The 26,203-nt window shown below is 39.2% G+C and overlaps 3 protein-coding genes across 3 annotated transcripts; 2 read left to right on the top strand and 1 right to left on the bottom strand.

Annotated features, from left to right (window-relative positions):
* Nucleotides 1-1,582: 1,582 nt before the first annotated feature.
* LOC145782948 (uncharacterized) lies at nt 1,583-3,238 on the bottom strand. The gene has a single exon (XM_082594707.1). The coding sequence runs from the start codon at nt 3,236-3,238 to the stop codon at nt 1,583-1,585; it is 1,656 nt and encodes a 551-aa protein (XP_082450833.1).
* A 2,426-nt stretch (nt 3,239-5,664) lies between these two features.
* LOC145782946 (uncharacterized) lies at nt 5,665-12,132 on the top strand. Its single transcript, XM_082594706.1, has 4 exons — nt 5,665-5,680; nt 10,218-10,411; nt 11,617-11,710; nt 11,995-12,132. Exons 1-4 carry the CDS (start codon nt 5,665-5,667, stop codon nt 12,054-12,056), a joined length of 366 nt encoding a protein of 121 aa, XP_082450832.1. The 3' UTR covers nt 12,057-12,132.
* Nucleotides 12,133-24,918: 12,786 nt separating this feature from the next.
* On the top strand, nt 24,919-25,815 carry LOC145782945 (uncharacterized). Its single transcript, XM_082594705.1, has one exon. The coding sequence runs from the start codon at nt 24,919-24,921 to the stop codon at nt 25,813-25,815; it is 897 nt and encodes a 298-aa protein (XP_082450831.1).
* Nucleotides 25,816-26,203: the final 388 nt, after the last annotated feature.

The raw sequence follows: 26,203 nt of genomic DNA, 5'->3' as shown, positions 1-26,203 counted from the left end.
GGCTAAAAAAGCAAACGAGGTTTAGTGTTAAAATGAAGGACAGAATTACACTGATGAACATATTTCTTCCATACTTTATATTTTTAGTCCTGTACAGTAATACAGTATACGTGACCTTCCGTAGGCTACTACGATACATAAAAAAATGGTTGGAAATTTACACCTGCTCTCTTCATTATAAATGAGATCATCATCATTAAGTTCCTTCCTCTCGTCGAGGGTTGGAGGCAATGAGACGCCAAGTTTCTCTGTTTTGAGCTTTTTCTTTTGCAGTTTTGTAGTTAAGTCCTGACCAGTCTTCAATATCATTAGTCCAAATTCTTGGTGGTCTGCCCCTATTTCGTTTGCCGTTCATTTTTCCTTCTAGTAGTTGTGTTTGAATAGAATTATTGCGAATCATGTAGCCAAAATATTTCAATTTTCTTGATTTAATTGTTTGTAGAACTTCCATGTTGGTTTGTATTCTGGATAGTACATCTTTGTTTGTGATTTTATCCTTCCATGAAATTTTAAGCATTCTTCTATAAATCCACATTTCAAATGCCTCAAGTCGTTTAACCATTTGTGATGACAGTGTCCATGTTTCTGCATTGTATAGTAGTGTAGTCCATATATAGCATTTCGCAATTCGTTTTCGAGTGTTGATGTTAATTTTGCGTGTTGTTAATGTCTTTTTCATTTTCACAAAGTTGTTTCTTGCTATTTCTATTCGTCTCAATATTTCTGTATCGCATCTGCCATTTTCAGTTATTGTGTGTCCCAGATAGGTAAAGCTTTTGACTTGTTCGACCAGCATTCCGCCAATGGTAATATTTAAACTTGGTACATTTTCTTTTCTTGTAATAATCATAGTTTTCGTCTTGTTTATGTTGATTTTCATGTTATATTCCTTTCCAATATTGTTCACTTTTTCTATTATTGTTTGGAGAGCTTCTGTTGATTCCGCCAATAAAACAGTATCGTCTGCATACCTTAGGTTGGATATGTTCATACCTCCTATGCTGATACCCTCCATTCCATCAATCTGTCTGAAAATCATTTCAGTATACAGGTTGAATAGACATGGAGATAGTATACATCCCTGGCGAACTCCACGTTTTATGTTCATTGCACCAGATAGACCATCTTCCATCTGAATAAACGCCTTTTGCGTCCAATATAGATTTGCTATCAGTCGCAGATCTTTTCCATTTAAACCTATATCAGCCAAACATTGCATCAATTTTTCGTGTTTAACTCGGTCAAAGGCCTTTTCATAGTCTATAAAGCAAGTATAAACATCTTTATTGATTTGGTTGTAACGTTCACATATAGTTCTCATATTGAAAATTCTTTCCCGTGTTCCCTTTCCAGGCATAAAACCACTTTGAGTTTCATTAATTTCATTTTCGATAATTTTTCAATTTCTTCTGAGTACAACTCTCAGCAAAATTTTTAGTATATGACTCATGAGACTAAGGGTTCTAAATTCTGTACACTGTGTGGCTTTTGGCTTCTTCAGCAGTTTGACAAGAATGGATTCATTCATTTCTAGTGGTATGTGGCCATTCATGTAGATGTTATTACATAAGTTATGAATATGTTATAGTCCTTCACAATCCAGAGCTCTTATCATTTCCGTTGTTATTTGATCTTTACCAGGAGCTTTATGGCTTTTCAATTCATTTATGGCTTCATCAAATTCAGATTCCAGTATTGGTTCACCTTCTTCATTATTAATAGCAGGAATATTTCCTCTCTCATCTCCATACAGGTCGCTAATATACTCTTCCCATCTTCGCGTCACTAGATCTCGGTCGAAAAACATTTGTCCGTCTTTATCCTTGATGTAATTGTTTTGTCTTGTTTTTGACTTTCCATTACCAGTCATTTCTTTAACTTTTTGATGCATATCTCGTGACTTGTGCGTAGCTTCTAATTGTTCGATAGTTTCACACTGTTCATCCCACCACTTTTGTTTTGCTGTTTGGCACTTATGATTTATTTCTTTATGTAGCTTAAAATACTGTATATTATTGTCTTTGTTTCTTTTTCTTTCTATCATCAAGTCTAGAATCTCTTGATTCATCCATGGTTGCTTAGAGGCTTTTTTCTTTTGTTTTAAAACTTTTTTGCTTGCATCATTCAAGTTCTTCTGTATTTCGTGCCATTGGTTTTCAATCATGTTCTCAGTGTCACCTTCTTGTGGTTCAGATTCCTTGCTCAGTAAGGCAAATTTGTTGTTCATCAAAAGATTGTACTGTCGTTTCGTTTCTTCAACTGAAAGTTGATTCATATCTAACTGTTCCAAAATTGGGTTTTGTTTCATTTTTTTCAGTTTTATTTGCACCTTTGCAACAACTGGATTATGATCAGAGTTTATATCAGCTCCAGGATACGTTTTGGCTTGTTTTATTGAGTTCTTGAATCTTTGATTTATCATAATGAAGTCAATTTGGTTACGATATTGATCTCCAGGGCTATGCCATGTGTATATTCGTCTAGGTGGTTGTTGAAATAAAGTGTTTGCTATGACCAGCTGATTGAGTTTGCAAAATTCCAATAGTCGTCTTCCTCGTTGGTTCATTTCTCCCAAACCATAATGTCCTGTTACTGGAAATTCATATTGGTTTCCAACTTTCGCATTCCAGTCTCCCATTATGAACGTAATTTCATTCCTTTTGGTATATGATAAAACATTGTTTATCTTGTCATAGAATTCTTCTATTTCTTCATCTGTATGATCTTGTGTTGGTGCATATACCTGTATAACATTTATGTTGAAAGGGGTTCCTTGTAGCTTCATCATTATAATTCTGTTGGACATTGGCCAATATCCCATCATTGCAGATGCCGCGCTTTTCTTCATTAGAATTCCCACTCCATGCATATGTTTACATCCGCCTGAATAGATCATTACGAAACCATCATCTGCTATTTTACCATTATCTTTCCACCGTGTTTCACTAACTCCCATAATGTCAATTCCCATTTCTTTCATCTCCTGTTTTAAATTGTCATAACGCCCTATAGCATGCAATGTTCGTACATTCCACGTTGCTAGTTTGAGCATCTTTCTTCTAGTTTTCAGACAGCCTCCGTCAGGCTCATGCCGTCCATAGGGCTTTGGGCATGTGCCATCATCATAGTTGTCCATACTGGTAGATGGAGATGCTCCTTCCCTGTAGCAATTGAAGGATGTCTCTGCAGGGGTCACGGATCGATCCTTATATCTCACTTCATTGTTACTGACGTTCATTGTAGACTACGGATAAAAATACTCGATGAGGCTCCAATCTCTTTCGAGGTGACTGGCCGTTACTCCCTTTGTCAAGAGTACGCCCTAGCGAGCCACATCGCTTTGCTGTTACGCCCTTAGAGCCATTGACCCGATTAATGAGTTCATTTGCCTCTCTAGCCGATCCAGTCTTCATGCACTTCATGGGATTGACTTCCCAATAGACATGCCAAATGCAAACCATTTAGACATGCACCTCACTTAGTTTAGTCCGGCAGTCGAACCGTTACCAGGGTGTGGCCGTTGGTGTGCATTACCAACTACGTGGAGCCATAAGTGAGACTTAAGATTTCAGTGGAGGACCAAAATTCTCTACCCACATCAGGGATGTGCGACTGGTAGGAACAGAGGTGCTACCTCTCATGAAAATCCCTACACCCCAATATAAATGAGATATTTTTAAGATATTATTAATCATTAATTGTTTGTATGGTGCTTAACCCCACTATCAATAACTTAGTATGAATAAGTGAAATACGAGTTCTGTTGTGTTATAAAACAAAAGAAATATTTCTAAGTACAGTAACAAAAATGTGGCTATTTTCTACAAAATTTTCAGCACCCCTTCTATAATCTTACAACAAAAACTAATTTATTGTTGTGAATCTCACAGTTTTGATTTAATGTAAATTTTTATATAGTCATGAATTATTTTAATAAAGTGATCACTGCTTTATAAACAATAATCCATAGACTTTTTCAAACAATGATTCTAGAGGCTTCCTTCAATTGATGAAACTTGCTGCGAATTGACTGTTTGATTTTTTTTTCTTCTGCAATAATTGTCTTGGTGCAGGGCATTTCTTACTTACATCCAATTGGACATCAGTGATTAAGTCTATGCTGTGTTGAACATGATCAGTAATAAAATACATAAACAGTGATCAAGAAAAGGAAATAGCTTCTGATAAGCTTAACTGAAGATGGTCTAGCTGCTAGTTGATCAAAATCGACTTTTAACTATTTATGATTGAACTGACTCGTGCGATAAATAAATTCCTTTGTATTACATGAACAACGACATTCATCGTGAGCTTCAGCATTGTGTTCTTGCGGGCAAAGCTCCTTTTAGCATAGCGGCACATATTGTAGCGACACGTTGCTTGTTTGCATGCCCGCTATTATAATTATAGTTGTGGATGGGACGACAACTGGGCATGATGATGGCGAGAAGTGATCAGGACACGATGATCTTCGCTATTGATTCGTTTGCTGATTATATTTGCCGTCTTTCAAAGATCCTTTGAAACAAAGCAAAATATCAAGTTTAGTGTACCAAGTATCTTGTGATGATTGCAATTTAATTTATGTTGGCCAAACAAAACGAGATCTTAAATATCTCGCATTAATGTACACAAAAGAGCTTCAAGTATCAACGCCCTTAAGAATCAGCTCCTTGCATGGGTAGCCACTTTAACGTACCAACTTTTGCAAGAACTTGTAAGGCATTAACCAATCAAAACATGGTTTAAGTGGCTATACCTTCCGATTGTGACCCTTCTAGCACTCAGCCACAGACAACGCAGCTTCTGATTGGTTCATGCTCTACAGGCGCTTACAAAAGTTGTTACGTCAAAGTGGCTACCATCTGCAACTGGCCTGCATGCATGATATAACTTCAGATCATAAAATAACATGGAGCAATTCCAAAATTCTAAAAGTTGAAAATGATTATCAAAAACGTATGTGTTCTGAAAGTTTGTTTTTGTTTTCATTTTGCTTTCTACTATTTATAAAAAAAAAGTTATTGTAAGTGCTTGTTAATGTATTTACAGTGAATTAGTTTCATGCTGATTGAAAACTGTGCAGTGTTGCATACCCAATTTGATTCTTTGTTACTCATATGGTTCCCTCTCTCGCCGCTCTGCCGTTGTTTTATAGTTTGATGTTGATTGATACTGTTTAAACTCTTTTACTAGTTTCAAAATTTAGGGAGATTAATTTTTGTTTGGAAGCTGAATTTCATTTTGCATATTTGATTGGTTTACAGCAACATGGTCCTGTGTTTTACCATGCTAGACAGGTAGGCCTAGTCACTACCTGATCTAGCCCCCTGAAGAAGTCAGTCGATTTTGATTAAGAAAACGTCGGAATAGAAGCAGATTATCATCTCATACATCTTGTGATGGTTCAGGTTAGTTTGCACCAAAAGAACGTATATCATGTTATTTGAAAAACTTTAGGTTATGAAGTGGCCACAGAGAGTCTACGCTACTTTTAGATGCAAAATAATAACATGTGAGCCGGAAGGAGAACAATTTTTTTAAGATTTTGACTGACAAATTGATTACATGCACTCCCACGAAGCTTGTCAAATTTAAGGAAAGATTAGAAAGAGTTTAAATTATTTTGATCAACAACATCAAACAGAGCTGTTCTGAAAAAACATGGATGTCAATACATGTAAGTTAGATTAGAACTATTTAAACCACAATATTTATGGTTCCACTACATACCTGTCACTGACTAATCCACGATTTTTCGATGTTGCCAACCGTAAGCTTTTTGTAATACAGTGCATTGACTTTGGATGTAACGAAATGAATAACCCTTACATGTACTATTAAGTTTAATGCATAAATTTCATTCTAATGAAATTCACATTTTCTGTTTACTGATTTAACAAACAAATTTTCCGAAAGGTTTTTTACAAAAGTTTTTTTTTTGTAATCTTACTTTACTATAACTTCTCCACTGACAGCGTATCATGGAATTTCGATTTTGCAGCTTTAAATAAATACGTCTTTGCAAAGATACATCATTAAATGCCTCGCAGTTTTCATAAATTCAGAGAAGATAAGTATTTTATTTTTAAATATAAACAAACCTCAAGGGAACACAAAATGACTCACTGGAGATAGCCTACTTGTAGGGTGCCAGGATTTTCCAAAGAACAGATCCGTATCTTTAAAAGAGTCATAGAAACAAGTGGTAGCGGCGAAAAGCAAAACAATAAAACCTAATCTATTATTTAGTTTTGTCTCTTTTATTTTTCTTTGTTTATTGAAATTGAGACATACAGTAAATATATATAAGCCTACTTAAAAAAACTTTTAAAACCGATTGATTTGCTAGCTGGGATATACGGAGAAACAAATTGAAAAAACAGTGTCCATAATAGTCTACTTATGGTATAGCCAAAGCCTTATGATATACAAAAAACGTCATTACAGACATTGCAACACATTTCATTATTTGCAACTCATATCATTTGAAAGCTTGAAGGTTCTATATTTTTTATTTTGTATGCAATCAGTTTGAAAAGCAGTCTCATGGAACTTACCACTTGCAAAAATGTTTGTGAATATATCGTATAACGAGTATTTTATTATTAATCAGGAGTCAGGAGATCCCCTATCCTTAATAGAACTCAATAAATATATCATCTAACAATTAACGCCAAAAAACTAGGTTTTCACATTGATTCAACATCTGTAGACGACAATGTAAAAAACGGTTGATTTGCCTTCTGGGATGTGCATTTCTTGCTAATGTTTTGTGGCTTAACTTGTTCAACTAATTGAGAACAAATTTCACTGCCATTGCGTTTTGCATAGTGAACTTAAAAAGGTAGAAGCAATTGTAGAAAAAGGCAGAAGCAATGAAACGTCAACGAAGTGCCCGAAACCGATATACGATATTCAGGAAACAATTTCTCACGTTTGCAAAGCTTTTAACATGTAAATCTATGCTACCACCTAGAGACGATTTATGGTACAACCTGTAACCGCGTGGTTTTCCAATACTTTTTCCATGCTCATCCATAACACGACTTAGTGGTAGCACTTGTAGCAGTAATGCTGCACTGTAGCACGCATGAAGGCCGGGAAGTCAGGAGATAGCCTTTCGGTTGCGAGGCCAAAACCCTCACAGAAACCTGTCTGTCGCCTTGGTTTTGGTTGTTCTTGTTTGGCGTCATCAGAAAAAAAACGTTGCTCAATATGGGCCCCAACATATGTTTAGCCAAATTAGTAGGCTAAGCTGCAGAACTTTGGTACAAAAATAATACGTTTTTAATTTTCACTGAGTCGGTCTGAGAAAAAGAAACACTTACAAATTTTCTCAAACAAAATGAGCTTCAAAGTACGCCTAGTGCTGAAACTGCATGCAATAGAATCACACGTCATCAAAAAAATAATTATACTGAAAGCTGCATTGCCAATAAAAACGCTTCCGCGTAAAGGTAAAAAGTACAATATTTACAAAATGCCTTGCTGTTTCGAGTTTCCAAAGCTCTGCAAGGAAATGCTGCTGCAGAGCCAAAATGGCTTTTGTGCTCAGTATGCAGTTGTCCTAGTTTGTCTTCTTCGATTGTTTGTTTAAACCTTTTTTTAATTCTAAGCTTATTTGTTTTTCTTTATTTGCTTCGCGTAGATATTAAAATTTGCATGAGCACTTTTGCATTAATTTCACAGTTTAGCAATTCTTTCTATATTCAAGCCAATGGTATTTTGTTGATCAAAGGTAAATCTTGTTGGAAACCACACCAAGGATGATTGAAAACTACTAAGCTTTTGAATGCAACAAAAGAAACAATTTAAAATTAAGAAGCGTATGAATGCTTTGCTCAATGCTCATGTCATCACCACGTCTGGTCACAGCGGAAAAGCATAATATCTCCGTGGGAAAGTTGTAAGCTAAAATTCCTGAATCCTTTCGTCTGTATGCGATGGCACCGAGCGAAACACACTTCTGAAGCCTCTTCACGAATTGTATTTCAAGACACAGGACAGCTACACGGGAGGTTACAAAGGGATAGCGCAACACGTATGCACTAAAAAACTTGACACCGCAGGACAAACTTCTGGATAAAGGACAGAAAATTTGTCTAGTTGATACGCACAGAGCAAAGCAGTTTTAATATTCAACCAACCTTCTCAAGTGACAATCTAAAATGACAAAACTGATGCAATATTTCAACAACCAGTAACTGGCATCTATGACGTAACAGTCCACATATTGTTGTGTAATTCTACAAGAGGTAAAAAAGGAATGATGCAACATCTCATCATTTTTTCAGAAATAATCTATGACGTAAGACGCCAGGTTAAGTAGACTTTAACGGTGGAACGGTTTTATGTGACCTTTGATTTGGGGAACGATTATTCGTAACAACGTCATGAAAGGTGGCAAAAAGCATTTGCGGTTACATAAGTCGTACTGGCTAGCCATGGTGAGCAATCAGTGCTCAGTGAGCATTGTAATGCAGTTTGAACCAAACTATTTTGAAAATTAGGGGTTTTCTCCCCAGAAAATGCCACTAATTTTACCTAAAATAATTAAACCTTTTCATAACTTTTTTATTTAATTGCAGTTATTATTATTGTCCGCAGTGCATACTAAATTAGCTAAGAGAAGGTAAACGACATTTTTCTTAAACTTGGTGCTTTTTCAGCAGTTTTTCTGCTATTCTGAGTAGTCGATTGACAAAAGAAAGTGATTGATTGTGAAAGTGCAAATCGTTTTTTTACAATGTAATTAGTTTGGTATTGAACTGCATTCGCTATTCAAACCTTGCAACCACTTATTTTTATGTATGCAAATATTGTTGCGGATTGCGTATTTTTCTCTTGTGAGTAATTGCATGAAATTACTACATGATGCCAATAAATAATCAGCATTGCTTGTCACCAGAGTTATATAACACGATAAATGACCTGTGGTAGCCACCTGCCACTCCTGCCACTAATGGTATAACCAGAGAATGATGATAACAAGGGGAAAGGTAAAAATTAAATGTCTTGGAAATTCCGTAAAATTTAAACAGATAAGGTTATTCTAAACAAAATGGTTTCCTTTGTGGTCCATTTAATCGTTTTATTTTTAATATCAACTGAGTATTTTCGGAACATGCAGTTGTTACGCAACGATTTCATGAAAATTAAGTCATGTTACAGTGACACTGTGGCTTATATAATTCCTGCGTTTAATCGGCATGACGCCAGTGTCAATGTTTAGTGAAAGTATATAAGGCAAAACACTTTAGGCATTTTAAGAGAAAGTTTTTTCAACAAAACCTAACCGTGTTAAATTATTTTGTCGTAGACTAGGTCTGCTAAAAAAAAGATTTTTTTGGAAATGCAACCAAATTCTTTATGAAAATAACATTCAAAACTATGTTAAAAGAAAAGAAATTTATATTTGAACAAACTTTTTGAGCAAAAATTAAAACATTCGTATTAACGCTTATTAGCCTCATAAAGTTGAGAGATCTTTTGAGCAAGGACATAAGCTGACCATGACATAAGAGCAAGGCTACCCCCTATGAATAGCAATATGCATTCTGATGGGTTTGGAGAATTGAATGCTTTTTGTTTTACGTTGCAGAAAAAACGAAAGTAGCCTAATTTTATTTTCATACAAAACATAACGGAAGTCTTTAAAGAAAATCAAAAAGTTTTTTCATATCAGTGCAGCGCACAATTATACTCTGAGTGCTTTTCGTGTATAAACAATTAACTGTTTTGAAAATACTAACTGTACAATGAAAATCATTTTAATTTGCCTTCTCTGCTTCTGCGTTCACCACAGCATTGGGTTTTCTTCAAATCGTAAGTATAATAATTTTTTTTTTTGTTCCTATAGTCTACCGCCTGTTCATACACGTTCGGTAAAGAATTTACTTGTTGTACTGCAGACACACAAAATGAGTATTATGGGAAATATGAGAACCTTTATTTGGTTTCGCATTGAACTAAGCTTTGACTTATTTTATTTAATGACGCAACTATTTGGTTAAATGTTGCTGCTGTTTGATCCATTAATCTCATTTTTTAACTTTTTGCTAAAATTACGTCCGCATTTTACTTTTAATTCTACAGTATATTAGCTTACTAAAAATTGTTTTCTGGGTCCAATGTAGGCCTAAGGTATGATTTATAACTTTGTTCTTATGTTTGTTTGTTTTTTGTTTGTATTAATTAGCTATTCTTATTTTCAGCAAAACTTAAAGCAGCTTTAAGGCTTTTGTTGGAAAAGCAAAAGTTGAACTTAGCAGCAGGATTATCTAAAGTTTCTAAACATTCTCATCCGCGTGAAACTACAACTTTGCTTGCATCAACAACAACAACAACAACAGCAGCAGCAACAGCAGCAACAGCAGCAACAGCAACAAGCACTGTTCAATCCCATCAGGTAAGATTGAAAACTTCATGCCCTTAAAGCAAAATTGAGGGGGGGGGATATAAAAGTGCTTGTTGATCATTCGGTGTTCAACAGTTTGTGTTTTCTTAGTACGTTCCTTTTTATTGCGTATCTTTATAAAAAAAAAGACATTTTGCTATTTGTTAATCTTTTGGTTTTCTACCGATGTCGCAGCAGAACGCCTAAAACAAATTGGTTTTCAGGAAACCAACCGAACTTTAAAAGTTTATTCGGAGCCAATTACAAACAGACCATTGTTTCCTGAAAAAAAAGTTGTCATTTGTTAGGCGAACAAACAAATTCAGTTTTTGCAGAACACACAACAATCAAATTTTTATTATAAAACGATATTGATTATGGTACCTAAAATAAGAATGTAAAGCTTACGAAGCAGATACGAATTTACTTGTTTCAACAGTTTGCAGAACTAAATGCAGCCAAGTTTTCACTTTTTTAAGTCAATCAATTTGATTTGTGATCGCATACTTAAAGGCAATGACACGAACACTGTGTGACTAAATTTACTATAGTATTTAATACGCGCAAAAGTCTATCACCAAGCGTCAAATGTGAGTGCTTTCAATTAAACACAGTTAAGTTAAAATGATTTTTCTTTCAAACAGTCCAATAAAGCTTCAGTGTCGATTACGATGATCTAAAAGTTTATGTTATGCCAACCAGTTCTACCATATAGCAAACCGCACTGAAGCTTTATTGAAGTGTAAAGTCTGAAAAAAAATCTACAAGACAATCTTTCCTATAACTACTGTATGTTAGATTGAAAGTAGTTTTAAAATGAGCGTAATTTTTGCATACTACCGGTACCTATTTGGTTGACGTTCTTACCGAGTCGTTACAATATCTACAGATCCATGGACAAATATAACCTGGCAACCACACCGCATTTAGCATAATAATACAATAAAGTGAAGATAAACTATAAACTACGAACATTTTCGGTCATACACATGTTAACCCTTATCAAGTAACAGCATAACTGATCAATAACATAAATGGTTCGTCATTTTGTTATTTGATAAGGGCTAACATGCGTGTAAAGCCGAAAACGCTCGTAATCTATAGTTTATCTTAATTTTATTGTAGCCTATTATTATGTTAAATACCGTGTGATTGCTAAGTTGTATTTGTTTACGATTCAAGAAAATTACCTCTTTACCAAAATTGTATATCTACAGAAGACGTTCATTCTGAATTGCTTCCCGTACTGCGCCAGACAGCGGTCAGATGGGAAATACCAAATGCGATTTTGTGGAAGAAGAAAAGATAAAAGTGAGTCCTACAAAAATCATAAAAAATAAAACAACGCTTGTAAAAATTGTTGACAGCTTGTAAACTTCAGAAATTGTTACAAAATAACGCAAAGTTACGATGCCATTTCATGATTTCAATGTAAATAGGTCTATTTCGTAATAATAGGTTATACCCTTTGTCATACAAAAACAAAAATGTTTTAAAGTGATACTTGCTGTTTGTTTTAAATATATTTCTAAAGCTAACTTCAACAGGAATATGTTTTTTTAAACAAAAAGTTTAAAGTATTTTATTTTTTTCAGAAATTTGTGCTTTCTGCCGAATCGCTTTGAGGTGCAACAGGCCAAGTTTAATCGTATTCTAGACTGAAACTCCACTTTTTCATGACATGGATAATAATTTTGCAATCTTCTGTGATGCTATGAGAATGTACTTGAAGCAAATCTGAATTATTTAACATATTCAAAGCACTTTGTTCATTATTTCGTTATGCTACTTTATATCCTACACAGTATGATTGCTGTGCAGCACTACTGCTGTGCTACTGCTGTGCAGCTGAGTGAACATTCGCAAGGACGTCTGCTGTGCGATACGTTGCCAAAGCACGTGCGCTTGTGGTCTTTGAAAAGACACATAATGCTCAGCTTGAAAGTGGACATGCAGATTGGCTTCCCTACCCAGTGCTGTATTCGTAAAAAAATCATAGGGTATAGCCTACTGTCTGATTTGCCAAAATGATAAATAATACACAACCTGCAAAATACTAATCTTTATTCTGCCATAACATGAATAGCCTATATCAACATCAAAATTGAACGAGAGGTACAAATTTAATTATTTTTAGAAATCCAGAGGGTATACCATACTCAAAAATGGGCAAGATCACCTGTTTAGGTGATCTTGAAGATCAAGATCAGGATCACCAAAAATAGGTGATCTTGAAGATCAAGATCACTTTCAAGATCACTTTTTGGGGTACCGTAGAAAACAAAATTAAAAACAAAATTAAAAACTATACAAAAAGGGATAGCATCTATTTACACATTTTATGTATTATTTTTTTATTTTTAGCCTATATCTTAAACAATTCTAAGTCTGATTGGTTCACTGCAGTCTGCAATAAGCCACTTTACATGACCAAAGTCGACTATAATCCATTTTTTAGCATCGCGAACCTAAACTTTTCAAACATCTAAGATTGGATCAACGAAAGCAAACAAATTTTTAGAATTCACAAAACAGAAATGTAAACAAATTTTAGTCATTTCTTCTCATGTGTTGATATACAGTCGTAAGCTGGTTACCACACAAAGCTTTTTCAATTTTGAAATGGCAACACTAACCAAACTCATTGAGATTTCAAATCAACTTTTATTAGACGCATGAGTCATATTAATAGTGGCTAAATGGTAGTAATTACCACTAATTAGGCTACTTTGTACAGTACCAGTTCAAAAAAAATATATCTATAATATATAGTAGGGCAACTGAAATTCCAAAGTGATCTTGATCTTATTGACTTTCAAGATCAAGAATTCAAGATCACACAAAAAAAAGTGATCTTAGATCAAGATCAAGATCACCAAAATGAAAGTGATCTTCAAGATCAAGATCACGCCCGTCTCTGACTATACTGTAGTTGCTCAAAAAAACAGAGAGTTTACTGCGTATACCGCCGTATACCATCGAATACAGCACTGTCCCTACCTTTTCGTTCACTATAAACTTTCAAAATCCGAATATTAGTCGATATATTAGACCTACCGAAGTTTTTTTGCGGCTTTTTATGGTCATTATAGTTGATTTAATTTCGATGTATTGTAAAGGACAATGGGCACTTCAGTTAAAACACAATCCTATAACAATTGTTCCGGCGGGTCGATTGCCCTCTTGATTAGAATTGAAATTGTGATGAATTTTGTAACTTGGTTGGTTGAATTAAGCAACGTTGAATTTGCGTTCTTTCACTGTTATACGTTACGTGGCCCGCCTTCTGACCAAGACGTTTAATTTCTGATTGTCGCATTTGCCGCGTGCCGGGAGCCGTGGTTTCTGGAGAGTATTTGCCATTGTGTGTTGAGTTTCATTTCATTATCGAAAAAAGCAAGCTAGAGAAATGAATGTGTACCACGGATTTAAGTTGTCGTGTTAAAGCCATTGTAAGTTTATACAAAATCAGGTTTTTATCCCAACTCGCGCTCAATAAATCAAAAAACAACAAGAAACAATTGCAAGTATGATTCAGGCAGACCGAGGAGGGATTGTAGGTAGGCAGTGAGCACCTACTCATGTAACCAAAAATAAAAACCTGATAATTGGACAACTGAAGTAAAGAACTATAAAGTATCTAAATAACGAAATAAAAGAATTAAAAGAACTAACAAAATTGACAGAATTGAAAGAACAAGAACTAAAGGACTAACTTAAAGACTAACAAATTTAAATTTCAACCAAGGAAGACTTCTGAAGTGGTGGTCAGCACATCCCTGCAACGAAAGGACTTTAATATAACCGTACTTTAATTGTGTTGTAAACTGGAACTCTATTGTACCGGAGCCTAATTGTGTATAATAACTTGTGTAAAATACTGTATTGTTTGTCAAAAGGCTTGCTCCACCGTAACTCAGAGAGCGGTAAGTTACCAATTAATGTTGGTTACGCTGTCCATTACGTTACGTGTGTCGATATTACTGTGTGTAGGCTGTAGTATACAGTAGTGTAATTTCTTAAATTGATAAATGGAAGGTGACGGTGGCCATCCGGTGTCTCGTACGCTTCCCGTTGGCAGTGGGACAGGGGGCGCTGCGTCTGGGGGTGGTGCGGCGGAACACCCGGGCGTTGGGCAGGTGTATCCTCAGGGGGTTCATGGCAGCCTTACCCATGCTGATTCCAGTGCAGAAGCTGTGCTCAGGGACGTCAGACACAAAAAAAGAGAGGTGCTGCAGGGGGTTGGAGAATTAAGGAGAGGTCTCCCCATGGTACATGATGAAGCGTCGCTAGAGCGGGCCTTGGTTGATATGGCGGAGTTAGAGGGCAACTTTGGAGAACTGTTAGAACTTGCAAATAAACTAAAGGATAGCACTATGATATCTGAAGCTACAGAACAGGTCAGGTTAGAGATTGAGGAATTGAGACGTACTATAAAACAGAAGCAAATCTCCAAGGTTGATACAAAATTAGGTACAATAAAAGGAAAATCAACCACCAGTGCCTCGAGTAGTCGCTCGCGCCGTTCAAAAGAAGAAGAGATTGAAATCCGGCTCGAAATGGAGAAGTTGCGGTGGGAAAAACAGATGCGGGTGAACAAAGCCAAAGCAGAGAAAGCCAGAGCCAAAGCCGAAGCAGAGGAAGCCGAAGCCAGAGCCGAAATTGAAATGCAGATCAAGGCAGCCGAACTGAGAGCAAGGCAAAGTAAGCTTGACTTGTTTTCACAATGTGGATCGGACCAAGGGTCGGAGCGCGGGCAACGACGGCCTACGGCCAGTAGTCTCGGAGTCACCGACTACATCCCTACAGCGATAGAAAAGGTCCAGAGGTGGGACGCTGACATTATCAATCCGCCTGGGAGATCCCATGACATTCATGGGGCCGCTAGCATAGATGCCCAACCTAAACAGAGCCAGGCTAAACAGGAGAATTTAATGGAACCGCCACATAGAGAAACTCCCCTAAGAAAGCTCTTTCCAGGAAACGCCCTCACAAACAAGTATAGAACGTGGACTAAAGATAATTTTTTGGCAAAACCGCCCGGGGGGACCCATGGGGCCGCTGAAAGAAAACCTCATTATGATTATCAACGTGATTTTTATAGAGAGAAGGTTGTGAAACCGTCACAAACATGCCCCTTAACTGTAAGGAAAGATCTTAAAGGTGAGAGATGTAATTCACCACTAGTTAAAGATGATGGCCGTGAAACTAGACATGTTATGACATCCCCGCCAGGGCTTAATGCAAACAGAGGTGCTGAGGATCAACAAAACTGGTTCTATAAATATCATAATTGTCGCACTTTCTATGACAGGGCCGCATTGATCAACTATGACGGCAACAACATGCCGTTTATATTTTTTAAAAACCGTATTGAATCACTAATGGAAAGTTGCCCATTTGAGGGAAATCGGCTGACTTTGCTACAGGCAGCCTGCGTACGTAGCGCCGCGCAAACCATCTCAAACTTAGCATCGGATACTTCTGGTTGGAGCGAAAAGGAAAGGATCGATATGTCGCTGGATCGCTTGTCCCAGCGCTTTGGTGTTAGAGGCGGATTTCTCGCGGAGCCGGAGATTCGGCGGATACGGCATGGCAATAAATTATCTGGGATGTCATCATCCTCAATAAAGGAATTCAAAGACGAGCTGGCTCAGTGTACCCTCTTCGCTAGAGCGTATAACCAGCGTCATCAGCTAGAAGGACGTTTTGTACTAGACTTAGCAGGTCGATTACCTGGATATGCGAAGAAAGACTTTTTGTACTATCTGAAAGAGCAATATGGTAGCACCGAGGAACCAAGCTTCCAAAGCCTAATGGATTTCGTAAATTGCGAAGAGACGTGTCGCTCTACGGACTTCGCCATACGCTTAATGGAGGAAGTCGTTGCTAGAAAAGATACAAAACGGTCGGCAAGTGATAATCACATTATGCGTATTCGTCAAACCTCAGCACAGCCTGTCAGAAATGTCACCCAAGATAGCAGTCGCGGGTCTGGCTTTAGTTCTGGGAGCCGAGAAGAAACGTTTGGTAGCCGCTCCTTTGAGGGTACGAGGAAGGACATACTTTGTATCTATTGTGAGAGTAGGAATAAGCAAGAGCGTCACAGACTACCCAATTGTCCTGAGTTCCTAAACTTGACGCCGTCGCGACGCCGAGATGTCATCGCCACGACTGGTCGTTGTCTAAACTGCCTACGTCTAGGACACGAAGCAAAAAACTGCACCCAATCATGTAATTGTAGGCGCTGCGGCGAACATTTCCGATTTAAGCACTATTATCTACCGCACGACGCCTATGTGAATCCTCAAGGAACATCGGGCAATGGCAATGATCTTAGAACGGCACCTGCCGTCACTAATCGTAGCGTAAGCATCGCTCATAAGAGGGCAGTGTTTAATCGTGTCACGGCTGCGCGGGTCATAAACCCATCTAATGGAGAGACCACTCTGGTTTACTGTCAACACGACCCAGGCTCTCAGCTCACATTTGTTTCAAGCCGATTGGCTAAAGAATTGTATCTAAAAGCCACGGATAATGTATCCTTCCGCATGGACACTCTAGCAGGCAAACAAGAAATACACTCTGATCTGGTTAAATTTAATATCCAATCCTTAGTTACTGACGAACTGTATGGTGATGTGGAAGCAGTGGTAAATGCACCTTGGAGTGACCATGTCGAAACATTGCCGCAGCATCAAGACTTAAATAGGTTTTCACATTTCGATAATGTTGAATTGATTTCGTTACCTAACAAAATGTCGGTCGATATTCTAATCGGGAATGACCATGCTTACTTGATGCGAGTATTAGAAGAACGTGTTGGCATGACTCGGGAAGAGCCCCATGCTATTTTAACCCCACTGGGCTGGCTGGCTAGTGGAGGTCGAGGTTCTATGATCTCTGGTGATTCTAAAGTACGTCGTGTTGCCATTAATGGTAACGTCGCTGAGGAGTCACTTAGTCTTGACAGTTTTGATGCGCAGGAGATTGAAATCAGTCGTTTAAAACATGTAATAAAGGATTTAACCCTAACAGATGAAACGATAGAACTGTCCCGCAATGATGTCATAGCACAAAAATTTGTTGAGACGCAAATGAAAGTTGAAGATGGGAGATTTGAAATGCCCGTACCTTTAAAAACCGACTTTGAATTACTGGATAACCACTCTTTGGCTTTTGACCGTGTTCTGAGCTTACGACGAAAGGCTTTAAAGCAATTTGATGTTCGAATATTCTTAGTAGAAACGATGACTGAAATGCAGTCCAGTGAGTACATTGAGCCGGTAAAAGACGATGACTCATCAGCATGTGTGTGGTACTTACCATATTTTGTGACATCCCAAGCAAAAAAGCGAGTGGTATATGACGGCAAATCTGAGTTTAAGGGTAGGTGTGTTAATGATGTGATTTTGTCGGGCCCAGACATATTAAACCCTTTAACACAAGTTCTGGCTCGCTTTAGATTGGGAAAGTTTGGCCTAATGGCAGACCTAACCAAGTGCTTCTTCCAGATTCAATTACCAATGGAACAACGCGACTTGTTCCGTTTGCTGTGGTTTGAGAATAATGATATCGAAAAGGGCAAAGTAATTCCGTTTAGATTTTGTGTACACCCTTGGGGAATTAAAAGCAGTCCATACGTCGCCTGCTTAGCCATTCAAAAGATGATTGAACAAAACCCCACTGGAGCCAGTGACCTGACCCTGCGTGCCATTCGAAAAAATATGTATATGGACGATCTGATATTCTCTGGAAATAGCCTTGATGAGGTCAGTGAGATTGCTAAACAAGCCATTGACTTGTTCGATAGCCGAGGCTTTAGTTTGGTGAAATGGAGTGCCAACAAAGGGGCGTTGGATGTTTTGTCGGACTTTAAAAAAGAGATGCTGGCTTCCTCCTTTCGCGATGTCGACCTCGAAAAAGACGACACAGACTTACCAGTAGCAAAAACTCTAGGTTGTGTGTGGCAAACCGAGTCAGATTCATTCTTCATTAAGTGCTCTCTCCAACCTTTAGAGAAGTACACACGTCGCTCAATGTTAAGCCAACTTGGCCAAAATTTCGATCCACTAGGGTTCGGCGCTCCATTCTTCCTTAAAGCTAATTTAATTCTGCAGCGTTTGGCTATTGAAGGCCTCGATTGGGACACCGAAGTGCCACAAAGCTACATAAAAGAGTGGAAGTCGTGGATTCATTCATTAGATTTACTAAAAGAATTTTCCATAGCCTACCTAGATGGTATTTTGTAAACACAGAGCCGTGTTGTGCAGACGATGATATCGTATATCAGTTACATGGATTCAGTGATGCCTCCAATCACTCCTTTGCCTCCGTTGTGTATATACGTAGGCTGTGTAACGGAGTCCCTTGCGTATCCTTCGTTTTTGGCAAAAGTAGGGTTGTCCTCAAGCATCAAAGTGCATGGCCGATTGCCAGAAAGGAGCTTGTAGCCGCGCTTAATACTACGGAACTGTTAAACCAGGCAGCTAATGCACTACACCTGCCTGATCTTAGAAAACATTTCTGGTGTGACTCGAATACTGTCCTTCAGTGGATCAGAAATCCTGATTTACGATTATGCAAGTTTGTTACTCGTAGGTTAAATCGTATTTTACTCTTGTCAGAGGTGAGAGAATGGCATTTTTGTCCGACACATCTCAACTCGGCAGACGTTGGAACCAGACCGAATGCCATCACCAAAACAGGTTCCAGAGAGATGTGGTTGAGCGGTCCATCTTTTCTCATGCAGGAGGGCGAGGTCCCAACGGCGAATGGAGCAGATGCTGCTATTCGTAAAATGGAACTGTCGCCGGCGATAACGGTAAGTGAAAATGCAACTGCTGGCTCCATTAGCAAGATGATCGAAACCGCACCTACTTTGTACGTGTTGAAAAAAAGAGCCGCCTATCTTGTAGCTTTCACGGAGTTCATTGTATCCAAATGCAAGAAACATGGGTATGTAAAACCAAAGTTAAATGCATCCTATCTTGAGGACGCTTTAAATAGGGTTGTTTCTTACGTACAAAAAGTAGTGTATAGAGATTTGTTAAGTTGTGACGGCCTGCCGGAGTCGATCGATGTGGTTGGTCACAGCGGTAAACCATAATTTCTTCGTGGGAAAATTGTAACTTAAAGTTCCCGGATCCTTTCGTCTGCATATAATGACCGAAGAAACACACACTTGAACTTCTTTTCAAAAAGTGTATTTCTGTAAAAATTAGCCCACGGCTACCGAAAACGAGGGGGTGCAACGCGTACACCACTGAAAACTGTCACTACACAACAGATTACTTGGATAAAAGACGGAACTTTTGTCCAGCTAGCAAGCACTAAGCCAACAGTTAAATGTGCGGCCAACTTTCAAACAATCATTTTACGAATGACCAGAATAGATAGCAATATCTCAAATTCACGTATGCAGTACTGTGACGCAATAATGAAAGACAATTATGAAGTCATTCCAACAGGTGTTTAAAGCTGATGTAATATTTCCTGTTTAAACAGGCCCAAACAGGCCCAAACAGGTTTCACACAATTCTTATGAACGCTGGTGCAATTTTGGCACATGCTTTAGGAATTTCCATGACGTAATATTCAGTAGACTTGAACGGTTTTTATATGACGTTTGATTTGGTGAAAATTGTCGGGAACATAGCGGCCCCTAGTTATGACAGTCTGACATGGCATAACTAAAAAAGAATTGACGACAATTGTGAGCCAATGAATAAAAACACATGATACACAAATTGTTTGAATCACTCACGTTTAAGTTAATACGTAAATACAAAGGGCATGCAAAGAATGAACAACAATACGGAATAAACACGATGATACATGAAATTGGTACCATAGGTATTAGGTACACGCAAAAAATGACGCTATATACCATGGTTGCGATAATAACCGACTGTTCTGGGCTCAGACAAGGGTCAGCCACCGCAGACAAAACCAGGCTCAAACCCTAACGCTTAGGTGTTCTTTACGGGGGCGAGGCACGAAATATCCCTCAACACGTAGTCTACTTTTACTTTCCCCGTACTCTCATCATAGTTGCAGACGGCAACTTTGGCTCTACGAACCACAGGTTTCATTTTGCAAAGTCAAATCCTGAATGACTTTATTCAGGTCTGCTATTTCCATATCACGAGACTCAATTTTACGCTGAAAGCCAGAGATGACATCCGACTCTGAAGACGTCTGCACTCTGCACACTTTAGCAACGCTTTCATCTAAGGGTGACTTACCACCACAAGCCAACCAACCGAGAGGAGTGAGTAAAGCATGCGGTTCACTGCGATTTTCACCAACACGTTCTTCTTTTGCCCACATCAAATAAGCGTTGTCGTTTCCAATCAGTACATCTACAGTACTACAATCATTCAAATGAAACATATTCACGTCATGAAAATGACGGAAACTACTTAAATCCTGCTTATGTGGTAAAGTCTTAACATCGTCAGCCCAAGCTGGGTTAACCACCGAAGTTATATCACAAAACAGTTCATTCGTCTCTAACGACTGAATGTTGAGTTTAACAAGTTCAGCACAAGTAGGTTTCTGACCAGCCAGAGTATCCATTTTAAACGACGCTTTATCATACGGTTTAAGACCAAGTTCGCACACCAAATCACTCGAAACAAAGGTCAACTGCGAACCAGGATCATGCTGACAATACACCAACTTCGATTTGCCAGTCATTGGATTCAAAACACGAGCAGCAGTAACGCGGTTAAAGGCTGCTTTAACATTTCCAATCTTAACATTACGCACAGGAACTCTGGCACCAGCATCATCTTTACCGACCGAATCCAGAGAATCACGTGACGTCACATAAAAATCATGCAAAAGAAAATAGTGTTTCCTATCGTTGTTAGGCCCACACTGACGACAGTTGTTTGCATGATTACAGTCCTTAACCATATGCTGGCGCAAACAGTTCAAGCATTTTCCAGCTTTCACAATGACATCTCTCCGACCTTTAGGTGTCAAGCGCAAAAATTCTTTACAATTAGACAAAAAATGATATTCAACTTGACCACGTGACGAACAACAAAAACATGCCGGTAGGTCTTTACGTCTAGCCTCACCACCGCGCGGTGCGCCAACAGCAGTCGAGTACTGCGAACTTCCTGACATGACAATATCATGGGGTTTTACAGACGTCTGCCTAACCGGACATGAAGGCAATTTTCCTTTGCCAAACTTTTTAAAATGCTGCGACTCACCAGAATCGCCCATTAGCATGATGCTAAAATCAGTCGACTTGCGCGTTTCCTCCCGTACTACAAAATCAAACAAACTCTGAAAAGTAGGTTCCTCAGTGCTACCATACTGATCACCTAAAAAGTCAAGATAACGCTGCTTAGCGTCAAACGGGAGTCGCTTAGCCAAATCCAAAACAAAACGTCCTTCTAATTTATCACGCTGACCATAAGCTTTCGCGTAAAGCAAACACTGCGACAATTCATCTTTAAACTCTTTCAAATCACTGGAAGAGATCGAAGTCAATTTGCTACCATAGCGATACTTTCTAATTTCTGGTTCTGCAAAAAGACCTCCACGAACCCCAAAACGCTGGGACAAGCGAGCTAACGACATTTCTATCCTGTCTTCCTCTGACAAGCCAGGGGTGTCCGAAACCAAATTAGCAATCGTTTGTGCAGCTGTTCTAACACAAGCTGCTTGCAACAAAGTCAAACGAGTTCCCTTAAAGGGCGAAGCTGCCATCAAGGCCATAACACGATTTTTAAAGAAGACAAATGGCATATTATTACCATCGTAACCAATCAAGGCCGCCTTATCGAAGAACGTCCTACTATTTTGGTATTCAAAAAAGCAATCCTGCTGTTGAGAACTCGATTTAGCGGGAGAAGACAAGCTATATCCCTTAAGGGGCTGAGTGGGCTCAGTCACATGCACAGCCCGATCACGATCCTCAAACACGTTAAAATCAGGAGACACGATACGCCTCTCACAACCACCCAAATTACGTGTAGCTGGGCGATCAAAAACTAGCGGCGCAGAAAACTGTGAAGGGGGCAAAGCATTACTGCTAATGGCGGCCCCGTGACCTGTACGCTCTGGGGGAGGAGTTCGGTTGTAATTTGCAGACCTTGGCTCTACAGCCTTCGGAAGACCCTTAGCCGCGGCCCCGAGACCTCCTGAAACAGCTGGAAAACATATGGATTGTACAGGTCCACTTACGGATTGAACAGGCGTGTGGAAAAGGTTAGGTAAATTAAACTGTGATTGATGTTCACTTCTGGAATGCCTAGAAGAGCCCTTCCTAGAGCTACGCCGGGAGCCCAACTCAGAACGATATTCAGCTAAAACTACCTCTTTACGTTGTTCGGCCCTCAACTGAGCGTCTTTGAGTGCGAACTTAGCAGCTCTCGCTTCGGCCTCAGCTCTCGCGATGGCCTCAGCTCGTATGGCCTCAGCTCGTATGGCCTCAGCTCTCGCGGCGGCCTCAGCAGCTCTTGCTTCGGCCTCAGCTCTCGCGGCGGCCTCAGCAGCTCTCGCTTCGGCCTCAGCTTGGATCTGGAGCTCCTCTCGTCTTAACTGTAGGTTAATTTGTGCAACTATCCGTGACGAGCTCTCAGACATCCTAGTGCTTACATTTGAGGCGCTATCCTCAGGATGTATGTCAGCATCCAACCTATCTGACAACTCACTTTCTTTTTGTTCGAAGTTATTTTTTAACGAGTTAAATTCGGGATCTACCCTATCACGAAGTTCTGCCAAGATTGCAGAGTTAACAATTTTACTCAAAAGAGCATGGAAATGCCATAATTCCTCTTCTAAAGTAGATAAGTTAGACCGAAAAATTAACAGTTCCTGCTTATCACTCAAAGAACCTAGGGCCACAGAAAGTTTCCCAATTTGAGTCAAAATATCCCGTCTAAGATGCCGGGCCTCTCGAACTGACTTAGCCTCATCGTTAATGGGTCCCTCCCCAGAATGGCTTGCCCGACCGCAAAGAACATCATCAGGCTTAAACTCAGTCGAGTCGACGGCGGTCGAGTCCCTGTCACCACCGAGTGTAGACATATTAAATGTTAGGGCTAAATTTAACAATTAAAAAATTAAGTTACACAAACACACAAATTACAGTAGTTATAAAAAACTTAACTGCAAAGACCGTAAAAATACAAAAAAGAATTTAAATGCACGATACCGTAGCTGTACGAGTATGTGAAGTCCAAACGTCCACAAAACTTGCTTGGATTCTTCCACTTGAATCTTCAAGCACAGATGGATTGCCTTTAATCTTCTTTCTTGCCAATGAATGTCAAAGTTATTTTTCTTCTGTACCAAACTGAGAAGAAATGTCTTTACTTTTCTTTACTTCTTTAGACTACCAACCAATAAGATCTTCTTTTATTATTTCTTTGCTTCTAAGTGCTTCTTGGCCTACCAACTAACTAACTTCGTCTTTTATTTTTGGCTTCTAAGTGCTTCTGTGCCAAACACTAGACAGAGAATCGTCTTTTATTTTTTATGGTCACAGCGGTAAACCATAATTTCTTCGTGGGAAAATTGTAACTTAAAGTTCCCGGATCCTTTCGTCTGCATATAATGACCGAAGAAACACACACTTGAACTTCTTTTCAAAAAGTGTATTTCTGTAAAAATTAGCCCACGGCTACCGAAAACGAGGGGGTGCAACGCGTACACCACTGAAAACTGTCACTACACAACAGATTACTTGGATAAAAGACGGAACTTTTGTCCAGCTAGCAAGCACTAAGCCAACAGTTAAATGTGCGGCCAACTTTCAAACAATCATTTTACGAATGACCAGAATAGATAGCAATATCTCAAATTCACGTATGCAGTACTGTGACGCAATAATGAAAGACAATTATGAAGTCATTCCAACAGGTGTTTAAAGCTGATGTAATATTTCCTGTTTAAACAGGCCCAAACAGGCCCAAACAGGTTTCACACAATTCTTATGAACGCTGGTGCAATTTTGGCACATGCTTTAGGAATTTCCATGACGTAATATTCAGTAGACTTGAACGGTTTTTATATGACGTTTGATTTGGTGAAAATTGTCGGGAACAGTGGTAACAAAACGTCTTGCTTCGAGCGAAGCTGGCGCTGATAAACAGTGCCTGAAGGAGTTGCGCTCTCTAAAAAAGTATCGTCCTTGTGTGGACACACGGGGGAGACTTCGTATTGAAGGTCGATTGAGTAAGTCTCCCGAAATAACTGTCGATGCGAAGCATCCTCTTATTTTGCCTTCGAGGCACGCATTGACACGGCTAGTTGTCCTTGACGCTCATTGTGATAGCTATCACTGTGGTGTGCAACAGACACTGTTATCTACTCGTCAACGTTTTTGGATTGCAAACGGTAATTCCTCGGTGAAACACTATTTGCATGACTGCGCTCCATGTGCCTTAGAGAAAGCAAAGCCTATCAGGCAGCTTATGTCGGATCTACCATTACCACGAACCACGGCCTATAACAAACCCTTCTTCAACAGTGGCGTAGATTATTTTGGTCCAATGACGTTTGTGGAAGGAAGAAGCCAAAAGAAAGCATGGGGATTGTTATTTACCTGTCTTGCGAGTAGAGCAATCCATGTGGAACTTGTGACGTCACTATCTTACAGTGAATTTGTTTTAGCATTTACCAGATTTGTAGACTTGCGTGGATCTATACGTAACATGTACTCAGATAACGGGACCACATTTCAAGCAGCATCTAAAAGACTATCAGAAATTCTGGAGTCTTCTGAAATTCAAACTTCTTTGCGAAAAAAGGGAATTAACTGGGAGTTCATTCCTCCGTATGCCCCGGCCCAGGGAGGGGCCTGGGAAGCAATGGTCAAGCAATTCAAAATTGCCTTTTCCCACGTTATTGGGAACTCATCACGGAAACCCAACTTTGTTGAACTTCTTACATTTACGGGTAGTTCCACTAGAATAGTCAACGAAAGACCTTTAGTTCCTGTCTGTGATGACCCTAAGGATTCTACTGTTATCACCCCAGCCGCACTCCTTAACCCCTTCTTGAGCCCATTTTCATCAGTAGGAAATCCTCATGACCGAGATGAGTTACGGAGAGACTATAGGTATAACCTGGCTCTATCTCACAGTTTCTGGGAGAAATGGATCTCTTTCTATTTACCTTCCCTGCAGGGTAGAAAAAAGTGGGCCAGTTTGGTGGAAAACCTACAGCCTGGCCAATTAGTGGTGGTTGGTTCTCCAGAAGATATAACTAAGAGAGGAAGGTACCGTCTGGGGAGAGTCCATGAGATCATCCCCCAAATTAGAAAAGGAAAACCGATTGTCAGGCGCGTCAGGGTGGCAGTCTCAGTGGTGGATGGGGCATCGGGTGAGGTCAAAGTGGACCTGGTCCTAAGGGATATATCGTGCGTTGCTCCTGTGGGGAATGCTTGACTGCGTTCTGGACCCGGCCCCGCCCTGGTCTGTTGTTAGCGGGTGTCGTCGAGGCATCTGTACCACCCTTGCCTTTCATTTAAATTTGTAGTGTATTGTAGATATGTACCGCGCAAATCTGTTACTAACCTGCGTAATTCTGTTTGTCATCCGCAGGGCTCCAATATGCGTAACTCAACAACATGTCTTAGTAACGTATGCTCTACAGCGATCTCAGTCATCGGCCTCGTTATAAGTAGCTAGTTAGTTAGGCCTACTGTGTAATGCATTTGATTTGTTTGCTATTGTGTGTTTCATGCAAATGATGTAAATGCTAACCGCGTAAGTATTCGCAAGCGATCTCAGTAATTTGCGTCATTATAAGTAGCTAGTTAGGTACTGTGTAGTG

This window comes from Aplidium turbinatum, chromosome 14 (genome assembly GCF_918807975.1).
Source record: "Aplidium turbinatum chromosome 14, kaAplTurb1.1, whole genome shotgun sequence".
NCBI classification, from domain to species: Eukaryota; Metazoa; Chordata; class Ascidiacea; order Aplousobranchia; family Polyclinidae; genus Aplidium; species Aplidium turbinatum.
Note: the sequence above shows the minus strand (reverse complement) of the source record. Positions and strands in the feature narration are given on the sequence as shown.

Excerpts from the sequence above, each read along its gene's own strand:
- LOC145782948 (XM_082594707.1), bottom strand. The coding sequence starts at position 3,238 with ATGAACGTCAGTAACAATGAAGTGAGATATAAGGATCGATCCGTGACC.
- LOC145782946 (XM_082594706.1), top strand. Across the intron at positions 10,412-11,616 it reads GCACTGTTCAATCCCATCAG|AAGACGTTCATTCTGAATTG; the intron begins GTAAGATTGAAA and ends GTATATCTACAG. Across the intron at positions 11,711-11,994 it reads TGGAAGAAGAAAAGATAAAA|AAATTTGTGCTTTCTGCCGA; the intron begins GTGAGTCCTACA and ends TATTTTTTTCAG.
- LOC145782945 (XM_082594705.1), top strand. The coding sequence starts at position 24,919 with ATGACGTTTGTGGAAGGAAGAAGCCAAAAGAAAGCATGGGGATTGTTA.